At 44.1% G+C, this 18,750-nt stretch overlaps 1 protein-coding gene across 1 annotated transcript in view; it reads right to left on the minus strand.

Moving 5' to 3' along the window:
• Positions 1 to 6,904: 6,904 nt before the first annotated feature.
• Positions 6,905 to 18,750, minus strand: part of dnpep (aspartyl aminopeptidase) — a 61,394-nt gene continuing 49,548 nt past the window's right edge. Inside the window, exons 14-15 of the mRNA XM_073046205.1 lie at positions 17,848 to 18,015; positions 6,905 to 10,876 (exon numbers count right to left, since the gene is read on the minus strand). Of these exons, the coding sequence (XP_072902306.1) occupies positions 10,826 to 10,876; positions 17,848 to 18,015 (219 nt within the window). The 3' untranslated portion in view covers positions 6,905 to 10,825. The remainder of the gene's footprint in view (positions 10,877 to 17,847; positions 18,016 to 18,750) is intronic.

Here is an 18,750-nt window from a genome sequence, read left to right on the forward strand (position 1 = left end):
ACACTGGACACAACACAACCACCATTTTGATACCTGCCTAATATCTCAAAACTTGCCCACAAGGACCATACCTGTCCTTAGCTATAGCTATCCTGAAAGGTAAGGAGGTGTGGTGACTCTTCCCTAACTGTTCACCCACTGAAAGATCAGGCACCTGGCCAGGCTCATTACCCAACACCAAGTCCAGTACAGCCCCTCTTCTCGCTGGACCATTCACATATTGATTTATGTAACCTTCCTGCTGGATACACTGAACAATTTTTGCCCCATCTAAACCCCTCGCACTAAGGTGGGCCCAGTTTACATTAGGACATAGAACATGGACATAGAAGCAAATTAGGCCATATGCCCCATTGAGTCAGCTCCACCGTTCTATCATGGCTGATTTATTATCCCTCTCAACCCCTTTTCCCACCTTCCCTCGTAATTTTTGATGCCCTTACTAATTAAGGACCTATCAAACACCGCCTTAAGTACACTCAGTGACAGCCTCCACAGCAATCTGTGGCAATGAATTCCACAGATTCACCTCCTTCTGGCTAAAGAAATTCCTCATCATCTCTGTTCCCTTCTCTTCTGGGCTCTCTGGTCCTAGACTCCCCCACTATAGGAAACACCCTCTCCATGTTCACTCTAACTAGGCTTTTCAATATTTGATAGGCTTCAATGAGAACAACCCCTCATTCTTCTAAACTCCAGCAAGTATAGGCCCAGGGCCATCAAACACGTCGCATATGTTAACCCTATCATCCCTGGGATCACTTTCATAAAGCTCCTCTGGACCAGCTCCAATGCCTTTCTTAGACAAGGGGCACCAAACTGCTCACTATACTCCAAGTGTAGTCTGACCAGTATCATAGGAAGCTTCAGCATTATATCCTTGCCTTTATAGGTAAAAGGATATAGTTACTGATCCCTAGAGACCACTGTACTCTTCTGTGGTCTGAAAATCTATCTTCCATGACTAATCTTAGTTTCTTCCACTGCTGAGCTAATTTGCCATCCTTGCTGTTAGAGTCCCTTACATTCCAGTTCCTTCAATTTTAATAAGATACCAATTATGTGGCAGCTTATCGAATATCCTTTCAACGACGTTTCCTTCATTGATTCCCTCCATTGCCTCATTAAATAATTGCCTTATTAATCTGGCTCAGCTTACATTTAATGATTTACCTTTGGACAAATCTATGGAACATACTCAGACCGTAGCTTTCTCACACAATCCACACCTGTCTGAGAACACAAGAGACGCTGGAAATCTTAAGCAACAACACAAAATGCTGGAGGAACTCAACAAGATGGGTAGCATCTGTGGAGGGGAATAAACAGTCAATATTTTGGGCCAGGGACCTGATAAAGGACTTGGGCCTGAAACTTCAACTGTTTATTCCCCTCCATAGGTGCTGCCTGACCTGTTGAGTTCCTCCAGCATTTTAGACCAAAGAACCATGAGGCATAGGAGCTAAATTAGGCCATTTGCCCCATTGAGTCAGCTCCACCATTCTATCATGGCTGATTTATTATCCCTCTCAACCCTAATCTCCTGCCTTCTCCCCATAACCTTTGACACTCTTACAAGAACCTGTCATGTAGTAGGCAGCCGTCAATAGCAGGGGTTCATGGGTTTGCGCCTCTGGTGGACTGTGTCCTCTCTAGGGCACAAGCCTGGGCGGGAAGATTTGAAGAACGGACTGCTGCCCATGCAGCGGGTTCCCCCTCTCCACGTCACTGATGTAGTCCAAGGGAAGGGCAAGTGCCGATACAGCTTGGCACCAGTGTTGTTGCAGAGGTTGCCAGAGTGAAGTTGTAAACAACATCAAACTGCCTTAGGGACCCCGGCTCCAGATTTCTTCCTCGGGGTTTACTCCCGAAGCCTTTCCCATGGGTGGTTTATGGCCGCAAGGCAGTGGAGGTTTAAAATCAGAGTTTTGCTTCTTCTAGGCAGGCTGCCGTCCAAGGCTGATGAGCCCTACCTCCCCAAAGCAAGACCCTATCAAAGATCACTTTAAATATACCCGATGATTTGGGGATATCAATTCTACAGATTCACCACCCTCTGATTAAAGAAATTCCTCCCATTTTGTGTGTGTTACATACCCATTCAAGCGACTATTAAAACTGTCTTGATTGTGTCTAGGTTTTAATACACAAGATGTCAAACTAACTGGTAAAATAAAAATTGATTAATTCAACATATTAAATAAGGGATAGATATTGCAATTTTCCAAAACACAGGTATATTTAAATATTCAAAAGTTTACGGCCAGACAATCTCTAATTCTCTTCCTCACATTCTATAGGAACCTAGCATGTATCCCATCTGGACCAGGTACCTTGTCCTCTGGAAATCTTTATCTGAGTCCTGACGAAGGGTCTCGACCCAAAACGTTGACTGCTTCTTTCAATGGATGCTGCCCGACCTGCTGAGTTCATCCAGCTTGTTTGTACGTGTTGATTTGACCACAGCATCTGCAGTGTACTTTGTGTTTATCTTTAGGTTGTATGAGCTAGGACTTTTCCCTTTAGAGTGAAAGAGGATGAGAGGTGACTCGATAGAGATCTACAGGATAATTGGAAAATAGTTCAAGTGCATAGCCAGAGACATATTTCCCAGGGTCAAAATGGTTAATACGAGGGAGCATAATTTTAATATAATTGAAGTACAGGGGGGATTGAAAGAATAAGGAGGTAGAGAGGGAAAATGTCAGAGGCAACTTATTTTATTTTACCCAGAGAGTGGTGAGTCCGTGCCAGGGCTAGTAGGAGAAATAGATACATTAGGGAGAGGTTAAAAAAAAAGACAGGCACCTGGATGAAAGAACAATGGAGAGCTACATAGGAGGGAGGAGTTAGGTTGATCTTGGAGTAGGTTAAAGGTCAGCACAACATCACGAACCAAAGAGCTGTACTGTGCTGTAATGTTCAATGTTCACACCACTACGGCACAGAAACAAGCCCCTTGGCCCATCCAGTCCATCCTGAACTGCTATGCTTTATGAAGCACCATGTATTAGTAATAATAAGGGCTTCAGTTGGAGAATAGTTGTCAACATCTGTGTGACTTGACATTAACACTTCTTCAACCGTGCATTTTACAAAGGTGGGAATCAAAACTTTGTGGGTGGTGCAGTAACATAGCAGCTAGTGTAACATTATTATGGTGCCAGCAACCAGGGTTCAATTCCATAGGTCTCTGTAAGGAGTTTCTACATTCTCCCCATGGCCATGTGGGTTTCCTCTGGGTGCTCCAGTTTCCTCCCACATTTCAAAGATGTATGGGTTAGTAGGTTAGTTAGTCATGCATGCAGTTAGGCTGAGGAACCTATTACTGTGCTGTATCTCTAAATAATTTTTTTAAAAAGATAAAATATTAGACCATAAGACATAGTAGACCCATTGAGTCTGCTCTACCATTCCATCATGGCTGATTTATCATCCCCACCACCCCATTCTCCTGCCTTCTCTCCACAATCTTTGATACTCTTACTAATCGAGAACCTATCAACCTCCACTGAAATACACCCAATGAAAGTTACCATTCTAATACGCTTGTAAGTTTTCGCAGATGAAACAAAGTGAGGCATTTTATGTTTAATAAAACCTGCAACACATTTTACTGAACTCCAAAACCTAAACACAAAAATGACCTGAAAACCTGTGCATAACAATGTAATCACACCCGACCAGCCTCTTCGAGCGAAACCCCAACTCAATGTCGGTGGTTGTGAATTATGTACTTTTTTCCCCCAATTGTATTACTCCACATAGGATCCCCAGAATTCACTAAAACCATCATTGTGAGCCTGCCCGGAGCTTGGACAAGTTGCCTGGCCCAGCTCCTGTGTTCCATGGGTGGAGCAGGTGCCTCTGACTCATCTACAGTTGTATTGACACGTTCTTGGTCATGTTGTGACGCCAGGGGCATGGCAGTAGAATACTTCAAATCTTGGTGTTCTGTATTCAGGTGATCAACCAAAATACATTAAGGCTTACCCTCTCATCATAAAAACCTTTTCTCCCCATGCCGAAACGCAGAAAGGGCCCCAAGGGGATGTTGATGTGCGTCATGGCAGAAGAAAACAAACGAGGCAGAATGTGGGTCAACAGGAACCCTAGAGTGCTGTATGCCAAGATGGGAGGTAGGAATAGGTGGAAAGGAATTGAATTTACTGAGGGTGGAACGCTGTTGAGAGGCCGACCAGGTGATTGTGGCATCAGGAATGAGATCACCTAGCACTCATAACGGCTGCCCATAAACCAACTCAGCCGTGGATGCCTGCAGGTCCTCTTCTGGAGCAGTTCTGAGCCCCAGAATCCATGGGAAATCATTATGCCAATACTTATTGGTCAGGGAAGCTCTCAGAGCAACCTTTATGAAGTGGTTAAACTGCTCTCATAGGCCGTTGGATTGAGTGTGATACACTGTGATGTGATGTAGTCTTACGCTGAGGTTTTGGGTCATCACAGCCCAGAGGTCTGAAATTCATTGGGGACCGTGGTCAGAGGAAATATCAGATGGGGTGCCAAACTGAGCAACCCAGGTGCTGATGAACACCCGAGTCACGTCTGTGGCTGTTGATGCCAGAGGGATGACCTCTGGCCGCCTGGTGGTATGGTCCACCATGGTAAGGAGTTGCGTGAAACTGTGGGGGGGGGGGGGGGGGTTAGAAAGAGGACCAACAAGGTCCACATTGACCCAGTCAGGGACCTCAAAAAGTGCCAATGGCACCTGAACGTGAGAGTTAATTTTTGCCTGTAGGCGCTCCACACAAACTGCAGTCCAATTATACCCATCCTTTCTGAGGCCATGCCAAACATTAGAGCAAACAGTTTCTTGAGGCCTTTTGGCCTGGATGCAAGATCATTTATGGAGTCAAAAACAGTCCGTCTCCAGTATGCGGGTATGATGGGGCAAGGGTGATCGGTTGAGACATTGCACAGGAGAGAAACCCTAGCTTCCCCGAACTTAATATCAGTCAGCCACAGGCCCATGACTGTTGTTTGGTGAGCCTGTAACTTGGTTGGCTGTCATGCCAGCATAGTCAACCCCTATGTGTATGGCCTCAATGGTTGGCTGCAAAAGGCCATTGGCCAGGGCACTGGCATTACATCTCCCTATGATACATGGTATATCAGTTGTGAATTCTGATAGGAAGGCCAGTTAACATTGCTGCCATGCAGACCAATGGTCTGATATCTTGGCCATCGCGTGCACGAGGGGTTTGTGGTCAATGAGCACTGTGAAATGCCAACCATCTGGAAGAAAACAAAAATGGTGACAAACAGAGACCTAGAAACTCATGGTCAAACTTGCTGTACTTCCTTTCGGGTGTCAGAGCTGCTGGCTGCCACACGCCTCTGCTGAACTGTTCATGAACAGCACCCACAGCATAGTCTGAAGCAACAGTAATGCTTATGGGTGCGCCAGTAGGGTCACGTTAGAAACAGCTCATTTGGTATCATCAGCTGCCCTGGTCATGTCTGCTGACCAGTCTAGCACCTGATTAGGGGTATCGGCTTTCAGCATACTACTCAGGGGAGCAGAAGTTCAGCAGCTTGTAGAACAAAGACGTGAGACAAATTTACCATACCCAAGAACTCCTGTAGTATCTTTTTGTAGTGTGGGGCAGAGGAAATCCCTAATAGCAGTTACTTTCCATGGGAGGGGGTTTTGCACCTTCTGTGGGAATGTGGTGCTCAACCTCATGGTTCGTGTCTGTAGTGGGAAATGTGGGCTTAGAGGGGTCTGGGAATTCCCCCTGCAGTCGAGTAAACTTGCATGCACTGGTGCATGCGCTTGCCAAAGTCATGGGGAACTTGCTGGGTAATGACACAAAGCCCTTGGGCACACAGGAAATCTGCACCAAGCAGAGGTCGGGCCACTTCAGCCATGAAGTCTCCATGTGCAACGTTGCTCACGTAAGCAGAACATTACCTGTCGTGTCCTGCAGGTCTGTATCTTGCTGCCATTGGCAGCCTCCAGTGAGGTTCTGGTACTCTGCCTTTTCATCACTGGATAACCTGGGCAGCTGGAACCCACGGTGTTCACAGACCTCTGATGTCCCAATGAGCTGGCACTGTCAAAGATGCAAGATGGTCAGCACTTTCTGGTGTTTGTACCAAAGAGCACATGGTAAAAGCACCGGACTGGTGTCTTTTTCACAGCAGTGGACATCTTTACATTGGGGGCCTTACTGACTAATTTTAGTGTCAGTGGACATCTTTACATTGGGGGCCTTACTGACTAATTTTAGTGTCAGTGGACATCTTTACATCTTTACATTGCAGTGGACATCTTTACATTAGGGGCTAATTCAGATAGAAAAAGGTGGAAGAATGATGCATCACTGCCTGGTTGAGTGTAGCTATCAGGCATTTTAGTAAGCTCCTTACAGTCCTTCACAGGTCCACTAACGAGGGCTATGTGAACTTGATCAGGCATTTGTTGCATGAAGAGTTCTTTAAAAATAAAATGAGTATGGTCATTTCCCAGGAAAGGCAGCATATGGCCCATTAGCTCTGAAGGCCTAGAATCATTAAGGCTGGGCAAGGAGAGCAACTGTTTGGCACTCAGACTCTGATAGTCCAAAAGTATGCAAAAAGTGAGTTCTCAGCAATTGGTATTTTTTGTGTTCAGGCAGGTGTTCAAGCAGACTTACCACTCTCGCAGTTGTGGAATTGCTGAGTGACACTACCACGTAGTAGAATTTGGTGCTGTCAGAGGTGATTTCTTGCAGAGCAAATTGAGCTTCAGCTTGTACAAACCAAGTGGTGGAATTTTGCTCCCAAAACTCCGGCAGTTTCAAAACAACTGTGTTGGCTGACTTATTCAATAGCTCTGGAATCATCTTAGAACATTGGGGTCACCAATGTCGGTTTTCATGAATAAAATCAAGTGAGGCACTTTATGTTTAATGAAACCTGTAACACATTTACTGAACTCCAAAACCTAAACGCAAAAGCGCGCTGAAACGTCATCACATTCAACCAGCCTCTTAAAGTGAAATCAAAACTCAATGTCAGTGGTTGTGAATTATGTACATTTCTCCCAATTACATTACCCTACCCAGCATGGGCAATTAATGCAATAATCTGCTGAACATTGGATGTACAAGGTAACTGAAACACCCAGAGAATGGGTAAACTCAAAGCAATAACCAATCAGGATCGAACACTGAGTTTCAAAGTTATTGTTTAAGAAACAATACATTAAGATAAAAATAGAGCTTTTCATCTTTAGGACACAGATTATTTGTGTCACTTAGAAACCAGGTTTGTAACTGCAGTTGACTTTTCCACCACAGGGAGGTTACTGATCGATTAGGTATGGGATCTGAGTTGCACCACAGCACCACCCACAGTCAGGAGGACCATAGTGATGCAGCATTAAATTCTGAACAACCCCATTTCCAACCACGAAGCAGCCTCACTAATCGAGGAGAGATTACCTCACCAGTTTTGACTCTAGCTAGCACACTCTTCCAGCCATTCCTAGACAAATCCATTGTTCTAACAAGACAGAAAACCAATTACCTCCTGGTGCAATGAAGAGTCAGGAAGGCCAATGCTGGCCTTCAATGTTAAATACAGATGACATAATAGGATAGCACGGAGCCCTGGTCAGATCACAGCTAGAATGGAGGGGAGCTTCTGTCTCCTTGCCTGAGGAAGAACAGGATTATTGAGAGTGTAACTTTGGTTCATCAGATTGATTCTTTGGAGGCAAGACTTGTCCTGTGGAAGGAGATTGAGTCAACTGGACTTATTATCTCTAGAGAATAGAAAAATGATCCCGCTATCTCACTAAAATGTATAAAAATTCCTAAAGCAGCAACAAACATCTACTCAGTGGGTTAAGAGACATCTGAAGGAAGACAAGGATTTTTCAATATTTCAGGTTGGAACAATGCATCAGTCCTGATAGGTTTCAACTCAAAATACAAAAATTCCTCCCCCTACACCACAGATGTTCCTCGATCCGCTCTTTGTTGTTCTGGGTTCCAGCATCTGCGGTACTTGTCCAAAAATTTTACTGCCTAAAATTATCCTGGGAATGGAAAGGTTAATGTATGAAGAATATTTGATGGTTCTGGGCTTATACCAGCTGGAATTTAGAAGAATGATTGGGGATCTCATTGCAGCCAATCAAATATTGAAAGGCCTGGACAGAGTAGACATGGAGAGGATGTTTCCTATAGTGGGAGAATCTAGGACCAGAGGGCACAGACTCCAAATTCAAGGACATCCCTTTACAAAAGAGATGAGGAGGTATTTCTTTAGCTGGAGGGTAGTGAATCTGTGGAATTCTTTGCCACAGAAGGCTGTGGAGGTCATTGGGTATGTTTAAAGTGGAGGTTGATATGTTCTTAATTTGTAAGGGTGTTTAAAGGATATGGGGAGAAGGAAGAATCTCCTTTCTTCTCCTTGTAACCTTTACCACCCTTACAAATTAAGAACCTATCAACCTCCATTTTAAATAGAGGTTGAGAGGGATAGTAAATCAGCCTGAATGGAATGGCAGAGCAGACTCGATGGGCCAAATGGCCTAATTCTGCACCTACATCTTATAGTCTAAAAATGTTTTGTTGAGACTCATGAACAAGGGGAGACAGCTACAAAATAAAGGGCTGGCCATTTGAAACTGAAGTGTGGAGAAATTTCTTAGCCATTGAATCCTCAGAATGTTGAAAATTTTAAAAAATGTGCAGCAGTTATGAGAGATTAGTTGAGGAGATTAAATTGGAAGCTTTTTCAAAGCAACAAACAATCTGCTGAAGGAACTCAATGGATGAAGCAGCTTTATGGGATGAAAGAAATTATTGACATTCTGGGTTGAACCCCTGCATCAGGACCCTGAAATTTCAGTAATTTCTCCACTCCCCACAGACCATAAACAATGCAGATGTTGGAAATCCAGGGCAACAAACAGAAACCTCTGGAGGAGCTCAGCAAGTTGGGCAGTATCTATGGAGAGAAATAAACAATCGACATTTCAGACCAACGCACTGTAGGTTGGGGGACTGCTTCATCAAGTGATTTTGCTCCATTTGCCACAAAAGACAGGATCTTCCAATTGTAATTCCATTTGAATTCAAATCCCAACATGTCGATACATGTTTTCAGAAGGCATCTGATAAGATGCCACACATGAGGCTGCTTAACAAGACAAAATCCTATGGTGGTCACAGGAAAGGTACTGGCATGGATAGAGGAATGGCTGACAGGGAATAGGCAGTGAGTGGGAATAAAGAGGGCCTTTTCTGTTTGGCTGCCAGTGACCAGCGGTGTTCCTCAGGGTTCAGCATTGGGACCACTACTTTTCACCTTGTTTGTCAATGATCTGGACCATGTAATTGATGGCTTTATCGTCTAAGTTTGCAGACGATATGAAGATAGATGGAGGGTCAAGAGGACTTAGACAAATTGGAAGAATGGGCAAAAAAGTGGCACATGGTATAGTATTGGGAAATGTATGATAATGCATTTTGGTAAAAGGAACAATAGTAGAGACTTATCTAAATGGGAGAAGGTTCAAACATCAGAGGTGCAGAGAGACTTGGAAGTCCTCGTGCAAGACTCCCAGAAGGTTAATTTACTGGTTGAGTCTGTGGTAAAGGCGGCAAATGCAATGTTGGCATTTATTTCAAGGGGAATAGAATATAAAAGCAGGGAGATAATGCAGAGGCTTTATAAGGCACTAGTCAGGCCACACCTGGAGTACTGACAATGGTTTTGGGCCCCATATCTCAGACAGGATGTGTTGTCATTGGAGAGAGTCCAGAGGAGACTCACAAAGATGATTCTGGGAATGAAGGAGTTAACATACGAGAAGCGTTTGGCAGCTTTGGGACTGTACTCTTTGGAATTTTGAAGAATGCAGGGGCGTTTCATTGAAACCTACCGAATGCTGAAGGACGAGACAGGGTAGATGGGGAGAGGATGTTTCCTATAGTGGAGTATCCAGAATTGGAGGGCACAGCCTCAAAACTGAGGGGTGATCTTTTAGAACAGAGATAGGGAAGAATATTTTTAGCCAGAGTAGCAAACCTGTGGAATACTCTGTTGCCACAAACTGTGGTGAACACCATGTCCATGGGTATCTTTAAGGTGGAAGTTGATAGTTTCCTGATTGGTCAGAGCATCAAAGGATATGGCGATTAGACAGGTGTATGGAGTTGTGTGGGATCTGGGATCAGCCATGATGGAATGGTGGAGCAGACTTGATGGGCTGAATGGCTCTATTCTGCTCCCATGTCTTCTAGTTTTACGGATACAAAATCTCATGTACTGACACTATGAGGTCACACTCAGGTTGGAGGAACAACACCTTATTCCACCTTGGTGCTCTACAAACTGACAACATGAACATCGATTTCTCCAACTTCTGGTAATTTCTACCCCATCCCCTTCTCTTTGCTGCCCATCACTCCACCTGGTTTCCTCCTCCTTCCCTTTCCTCCATGTTCATTTCTTCTCCTAACAAGTTTTTTCTTTTCCAGCCCTTTACCTCTTCCACCTCTCCCCTCCCAGCTTCTCATTTCAACCCTCCTTCCATTCCAGTCCTGTTGAAGGGTCTCGGCCCAAACTGTTGCCTGTTTATTTCCCTGAATAGATGCTGCCTGACCTGCTATACTCCTCCACCAGTTTGTATGTGATACAGTAACTATGATCAATCTGCAGGCCTTGCTAAATCAGAGTTGTTGCCTGTCTTTGGAAGGTGGATGGTGGCCACGAGGGTTTATCCCACATTAGTTGGAGTGTCCAGTGTGGAGACATTGACCACTGACGGTTAGGCTTCAGTCCCAGAGACAGGAAGAGAATGACGTCAGTCAACGATCAGCTTGTTGTTCACAGATGGGAACAAGTCGAAGAATCCCTGGGGGGGAAATACAAGAGGTTAATCACAACATTCAGGGCTCAAAGAGATGTCACCATCATTACTGCCATTAGAAAGGAGCAACAGGAGCCTGAAAACACACAATCAACATTTTAGGAACAGCTTCTTCCCCTCCATCATCAGATTTCTGAATGATCCATGAACATCCCTCATCATTCCCATTTTCACACTATTTATTTATGGGGGTGGGGGAGGGCACTGCACAGACTTTGACCTCACAATCTACCTCGCTATGATCTTGCACCTTATTGCAACACCATCTGGTATGGAGGCCCCAATACACAGAGTTGTAAACATAGCCAACTCCATTATGAAAACAACCCTCACCAGCATCAAGGACATCTTCAAACCATGATGCCTCAAAATGGCACATATTTAACATTTTACAAACAGGTTCTTTCCATCTGCCATCAGATTTCTAAATAGACCATGAACACTATCTCACTATTTTTGCTCTCCTTAAGTACGAAATTTTTAAACTTTATAATACATTACTTACTGTAATTCATAGCACTTTTCATGTATTGTATTCACTGGTGTTGCTGCAAATCAACAAATTTCACTACATGTTAGAAATAATAAACCTGATTCTGAACTTGCTCACACCAACCAAGGTAACTTCTTGGGCTATTCCCTCTTGCATGTATTTGGGACAACTTTTTAAAAAATAAGCAGTATTGAATATATGGAGCAAGCTACCAAAGAAGAAGGAACAATAGCATCATTGAAGAAACACTTGGATAGGTACACAAAGGGCTGGGGATTAGAGGGAAGTGGGCCAAATTGGAATATATGATAAAGACACTCAATGGCCACTTTATTAGGTATGCCTGTACACCTGCCCATTAATGCCAATTAATTGTGGCAGCAACTCAGTGCATAAAAGCATGCAGACTTGGTCAAGAGGTTCAGTTGTTGTTCAAGTATCGAACACGACTTTCTAAATCTTCAGAAGTCGAATCGATGCGAGATAGGTGTTCGGCATGCTTGTCCACTTTATCGTTGATCCGATCCAGTTTGTCTTCCAACTGTTTGAAAGCGGTTTTAAATTCCTTTAAAATTTCGTCTCGGAGCTTTCTGAGCGCAGCCAGGGTCTCGTCTGAGGGAGCCGTAGCTTCCTTTCTCCCGGATTTAGAACTCTCGCTAGACATTGTAAGTTAGATATGTTCACAGGCAAGTAAGAGATACCGAAAAAATTCCTAACTAAGGTTTAAAAAATGGGGACATTTAGTGCAAAGATAGCGACAGTAACGGAACAAAAGTTCGGAGCAGCTAAACAATCGCCATCTTACTGGAAGTCCCAGTTGTTGTTCAGACCAATCATCTGAATGGGGAAGAACTGTGATCTAAGTGACTGACTGTGGAATGATTGTTGCTGCCAGAAGGGGTAGTTTGAGTATCTCAGAAACTGCTGATCTCTGCATTTTTACAGCATTTAGAATTTGCAGAGAATGGTGTGATAAACAAACAAAAAACATTCAGTGAGCAGCAGTTCTGTGGGCAAAAATGCTTTGTTAATGAGAGAGGTCAGAGGAGAATGGCTAGACTGGTTTAAGCTTACAGGAAGGTGACAGTAACTCAAATAACCATACATTACAACAACAGTGTGCAGAAGAGCATCTAGGAACACACAAAAGGTCAAACGTTGAAATCGATGGTGGTCACTTTATTAATAATGAAGTACCTAATGAAATGGTTACTGATTGTAGGATATGGCAAATTGGTGGGTGCTGCAGTCAGCATGGACAGGTTGGTCCAAAGGACTTGCACCTGTGCTGCATTGTTCTACGACTCCGCCATGATGCGTTCATTGTGGCACTATTTACTTATGAGGGTGTGGTGCAGAGATGGAGACATCCTGAATTATTTATTCCCTATAGGAACTATTTATTATTATGAGTCTATATCTGTGTCCTGCAGTCATTAGCACTCATCGCAGCGCAGAACTGTCTCTGTGACTGGACTCGTTCTCAAAGACTCTGCAGCTCGTGTTCTGTGTTGCTTATTTACTTTTTTATTATTTGCACAACTTGTTCTTTCTGTTCGCACGTTGGGTGTTTGATGGCCTTTGTTGTGGGGGGTTTGTAAGTGGTTCTACTGTGTTTTTGTTTTGTGAGTGCCTGCAAAATGACAAATCTCAGAGTTGTATATGATATACGTACTTAACAAATAAGGGTACTTTGAAGTTTGAACCTTATTTTGTTTAGACATATAACACTCTAACAGGCCCTTAGAGCCAAATAAGCCCACGCTGCCCAATTACACCCTTGTGAGCATTTAACCTACTAACCCGTACGTCTTTGGAACGTGAGGGGAGACTGGAGCATGTGGAAAAAAACCTATGCAGTCATGGGGTGAATATACAAACTCCTTACAGATAGAGGCAGAAATGAACCCAGGTTGTTGCTGCTGTAATAGTGTTACGCTAAGGGCTACACTACCACGCTGCCTCAAAGCAGATGCCCTGGAGTGCAGCTGGAGTGGGGCTTCTGCTGTGATATGCATGGGTGCATCACAGGCCACAGACCAGTGCACTGTGAGGAGTCTATCGCTGTGCCAGACCAACACTTCCCCCTGCTGGCATGCTGGAGATGACACTAAATTACAAACAAAGCTACTGATACTTGACCCCAGATCGCGCAAAGGAAATAAATCCGTGCAATTCTTGTCCTTGTATCCCTTCATATCCTTTCCATCTGCACTTGTCTGCCCTTTCCATTTCCCTCAGTCTGAAATCAATAAGACTAAGTCACAGCAGCAGAATTAGGCCTATCCTGTCTGCTCCGCCAGTCCATCATTGCTGACTTATTTTCCATCTCAACCCCATTCCCCTGCTTTCTCCCCATAACCTTTGATGCCCCGATTATTTAAGAACTTATCTACCTTTGCTTTAAATATATCCAATGACTTGGCCTCCACAGCCGTTTGTGGCAATGAATTCCACAAATTCACCACACTCCAGTTAAAGAAATTCCTCCTCTTCTCTGTTCTAAAACAATATCCTTGTATTCTGAGGCTGTGCTGGGCTCTCCCACCACAGGAAACATCCTCTCCACATCCACTCCATCAAGGCCTTACAATATTTGGTAGGTTTCAATGAGATACCCTCTCATTCTTCCCAATTCCAGCAAGTACAGGCCCAGAGCCATCATCAGCTCTTCATACATTAATCCCTTCATTCCCAGGATCATTCTCGTGAGCCCCCTCTGGACCCTCTCCCTATACTCAAATACACAAATGGAGGCTACAGAGAACAGCGGACTCAGCCTGTTCTATCATGGGTAGAGTTCTCACCACCATTGCAAACATCTATCAGAGACGGGGTCTCAGGAAGGTGACAGGCACAATCAGGGACACCAGCACCTGGACTATGTTCTTTACTCAATGCTCCCATCAGGCAGGAGGTACAGGAGCCTGAAGACCCACACCAAGTTAAACGTCAACTTCTTCCCCATGACCAACAGGTACTTGAAACCACCTGAAAAACATTGGACTACATCTTTTCCTCTCTCTCTCTCTCTCTCTCAACTTGCACTAGTTTTAATAAGATACAGAACAGTACAGGCCCTTCGGCCCACAATGTTGTGTCAACCCATCCTGAGATCAATCTAACCCTTCCCCCTATAGTTTTGTTATGTTTATTTTGTTATGCAAGTTAAGTATAATAAATGTTAAATGAAGTTTACGTTCACTTATGTTTATCGCATTTGTAACGTACTGTGTTGCTGTAGGAAGCTGATTTTCCTTGGCATTTACATGATAGGAATCGTTTATTATCATGTCATGAAATCTGTTATTTTGTGGCATGAATATAAAAGATTTAAAGATTAGTTTTAACTTAGGTTAACTTTATTTGTCAAAGCATAGAGAAATGTGCTATTTTGCATCATCGACCAACACAGTCCAAGGATGTGCTGGGGGCAGCCCGCAAGTGTTGCCACACTTTCTGGCACCAACATGGCATGCCCGCAACTTACTAACCCGAACCTGCACATCCTTGGAATGTGGGAGGAAAGCAAAGCACTTGGAGGAAACCCATGCAGTCACCTAGGGAATGTATAAACCACTTGCAGACAGCAGCAGGAGTTGAACCCCTAATGGAAAAAATTGCTTTAAGTTACAATATAAAAAATAAAAAATGCAAGAGAGGAATAGTGAGGTAGCATCTATGGATTCATGAGCCCTTTAGAAACAGCTTGCTCCCCTCTACAATCAGATTTCTGGAATATTTGAGTGTGGCTCTACAAGCTCCTATACCTCCTCCCCATGGTAGGAATGGGAACACAGACAACACTGCAGCACAGAATGACCTTTTAGCCATCTCCAAGATCAATCTAACCCTTCCCTCCTACATAGCTCTCTATTTTTCTATCATCCATGTGACTGTCTAAGAGTTAAATAACCACCCGTGGCAAGGCAGCCACTACTCTTCATAAAAACCTTTGTATATGTGTATATCCTCATAACACATGCTCTCTAGTCCAGGAAGCATCCTGGTAAATCTCTTCTCCGCCTGCTCTAATGCTACATCACTAAAGACTTTAGCAAATTTCTACAGAGGTACTGTGAAGAGCATTCCAACCAGTTGCATTTGGTCTGGAGGAGCCATTGCACAGGATCACTGTAGAGGGTTGTAAACACAGCCAGCTCCACCGTGAGCATTAGCAGCATTCTTCATTAAGGATCCCCTCGACATAGAACATGCTCTCCTGAACTTCCTGTCAGATCTCCAGCAGGTGGTAAGAGTGGGCTCCCTCACCTCTGCCCCTCAACACAGGTACCCCTCAGGGCTGTGTCCTAAGCCCCCTCCTTTACTCTCTGTATACCCACAGCTCCAATCTGCTAATTAAATTTGCTGATGATACTACACTGATTGGCCTAATCTCAAATAATAATGAGGCAGCCTACAGAGAAGAAGTCATCACCCTGACCCAGTGGTGCCAAGAAAACAACCTCTCCCTCAATGTCGAAAAAACAAAGGAGCTGGTTGTGGACTACAGGAGGAATGGAGACAGACTAATCCCTATTGACATCACTGGATCTGAGGTTGAGAGGGTGAACAGCTTTAAGCTCTTTGGCATACACATCACTGAGGATCTCACGTGGTCTGTACATACTTGCTGTGCAGTGAAAAAAGCACAACAGTGCCCCTTTCACCTCAGATAGTTGAAGTTTGGTGTGAGCCCCCATATCCCAGGAACTTTCTATAGGGGCTCAATTGAGAGCATCCTGACTGGTATAGGAAATGTACTTCCCTCTCTGCGAAGCCCTGCGACTGAGTGGTGCAGACAGACCAGCGCATCTGTAGATGTGAACTTCCCACTATTCAGGATATTTACAAGGACAGGTGTGTAAAAAGGACCCAAAAGATCATTGGGGACCCAAGTCACCCCAACCACAAACTGTTCCAGCGGCTACCACCCAGGAAACGGTACCACAGCATAAAAGCCAGGACCAACAGGTGCCGGGGACAGTTTCTTCCACCAGGCCACCAGACTGATTAATTCATGCTGACACAACTGTACTTTTGTTATATTGATTGTTTTGTTGTACATAATATTTATTAGAAGTTACTAAAAATTGCACATTGCACATTTAGACAGGTGTAACGTAAGGATTTGTACTCCTCATGCATATGAAGGAAGTCAGTAATAAAGTCAATTCAATTCTTATCATTATTACCCTCAGGGAGGAGATACAGGGCGCGCACACACACACAGTTTAGGAACAGCTTCTTCCCCCTCCACCATCAGATTTCTGAATGGACAATGAACTACCTCACTATTTTTAATACTTATTTCATATTATAAGATTTATAGTATATTTTATGTATCGTGTTGTACTGCTGCTGCAAAACAACACATTTGTGATAATAAACCTAATTCATTCACACTACAACACAGGTGTTGGAAGCTGACAGAAACAACAACTGATGGATGATACTTTGAAGTCAGTAGAGGTATTGTTCTCTAGGTGGTGTGTGGGGCTTGAATCCTTCAATAACATCCTTCGCTCGATATGCCAAATGGCTTCATTAGGCTGCTGTGCAAAGGGGAGCTCTCTTCCTCTGACTGACTGCATAATATCTGCAAACTATCCCTGCCTGGACGTTACCTTCACTGGTACCTTGCTGCAATTTCTACATGCCCAGGTCAATAAACCTGCATCTGAAACTTGATAATTGGAGGCATTGTTAACAATGGTGAAGTATTTAAAATCAAGGTCCCAAAGCTTTGGGTTCTCCTCCCTAAAGCCTGCGACTGAGTTTCTTCATAGACATTGTCGTAAGACATGGGATCACAGTGAGGACATTTGACCCATCCAGTCTGCTTTACCATTCCACTATGGCTGTTTTATTTTCCCTCTCAACCTCATTAGCCCTGTAATCTTTGACACCCTCACTAACAAAGAGCCTAACCACCTCTGCTTTAAATGTACCCAAAGGTTTAGCAATCTGTGGCACAGACTTACACTCTGACTAAAGAAATTCTTCTTCATCTCTGTTCCAAAGGGATGTCCTTGTATTCTGAGCATGTGTCCTCTGGTCCTAAAAACTCTCCTACTATAGGAAACATAGTTTCCATCTAGGCCTTTCAATATTCGATAGGCTTCAATGGAATTTCTCCTCATTCTTCTAAACTTCAGCAGGCCCAGAGCCATCAAACGTTCCTCATACACTAACCCTATCATTCTTAGGATGGTTCTCACGAACATCCTCCGGACCCTCTCCAATGCCAGCACACCTTTTCTTAGATAAGGGGCCAAAAACCACTCAAATATTCCAAGTGCAGTCTGACCACTGCCCTACAAAACCTCAAAGCCGTGAGGAAACCAAATAAGTACTTTACAAATAAGTTCCCATGTGAGCTGGGCCCATTAATGATCAATGAACACAAGATGGAGAAGTCTGTCAGAGCTCACGGGAGCCAATAGCAGCGTGGGTCACTCACCTTGAACAGTGTAATGGTCTGGAGAATGCTGGAGGTGCAACACATCTCCCGGATGGAGTGCATGGACAGCTGGGGGCTGCCCAGGTCCACTACTCTCAGCCCCAGGCCCGAAGCCAGAATTGGGCCGATCGTAGACCCGCAGGGGCTGTCGTTTCTCACCATGACATCCTGAAAACAATTGGAAGCTGGTCAGGAGGAACACATTAAGGACACAGGACAGAACACTACAGGCCCTTTGGACCATGATGCTGTGCCAATCTTTTAGCTTGGTCCAAGATCAATCTAACATTTTCCACCCATCGCTCTCAATTTTTCTTTCATCCATGTGTCTATCTAAGGGTTTCTTAAACATTTCTAATGTATCTGCCTCTCCCACCAACCGTGGCAGAGTATTCCATGCACCCCCTACTCTTGTGTAAAAACCTTTCTGACAATCCCCCAATCACCTTAACATTAAGCCCATTTCCATTCTGGGAAAGGTTTCTGTCTACTCAGTCTCATCTTGTACACCTCTATCAAGTCCCCTCTCATCTTCCTTTGCTCCAAAGAGAAAAACCCTAGCTTGCTCAACCTTCCCTCACAAGACAGACTCTCTAGTCCAGGCAACATCGTGGTAAATCTCCACTGCACCCTCCAGGAGCTGGGGGAACTCAGCGAGTCAGGCAGCATCTACAGAGGGAGATGTGAACAGTCAACGATTAGGTCGAGCACTGAGAATGTAGTAGAGGTCAGAAAGCTTAAATTATAAAGATTAACTTTATTTGTCACAGACACATTGAAACATCAAGCCATACAGTGAAACGAATCACTTGCAAACACAGTTGGAGGATGTGCTGGGGCAGATGGCAAGTATCGCCATGCTCCTGGTACCAACACAGAGTGCCTACAACTCCCTTACTAATC

Source organism: Hemitrygon akajei, chromosome 5 (genome assembly GCF_048418815.1).
Source record: "Hemitrygon akajei chromosome 5, sHemAka1.3, whole genome shotgun sequence".
Classification (NCBI taxonomy): domain Eukaryota; kingdom Metazoa; phylum Chordata; class Chondrichthyes; order Myliobatiformes; family Dasyatidae; genus Hemitrygon; species Hemitrygon akajei.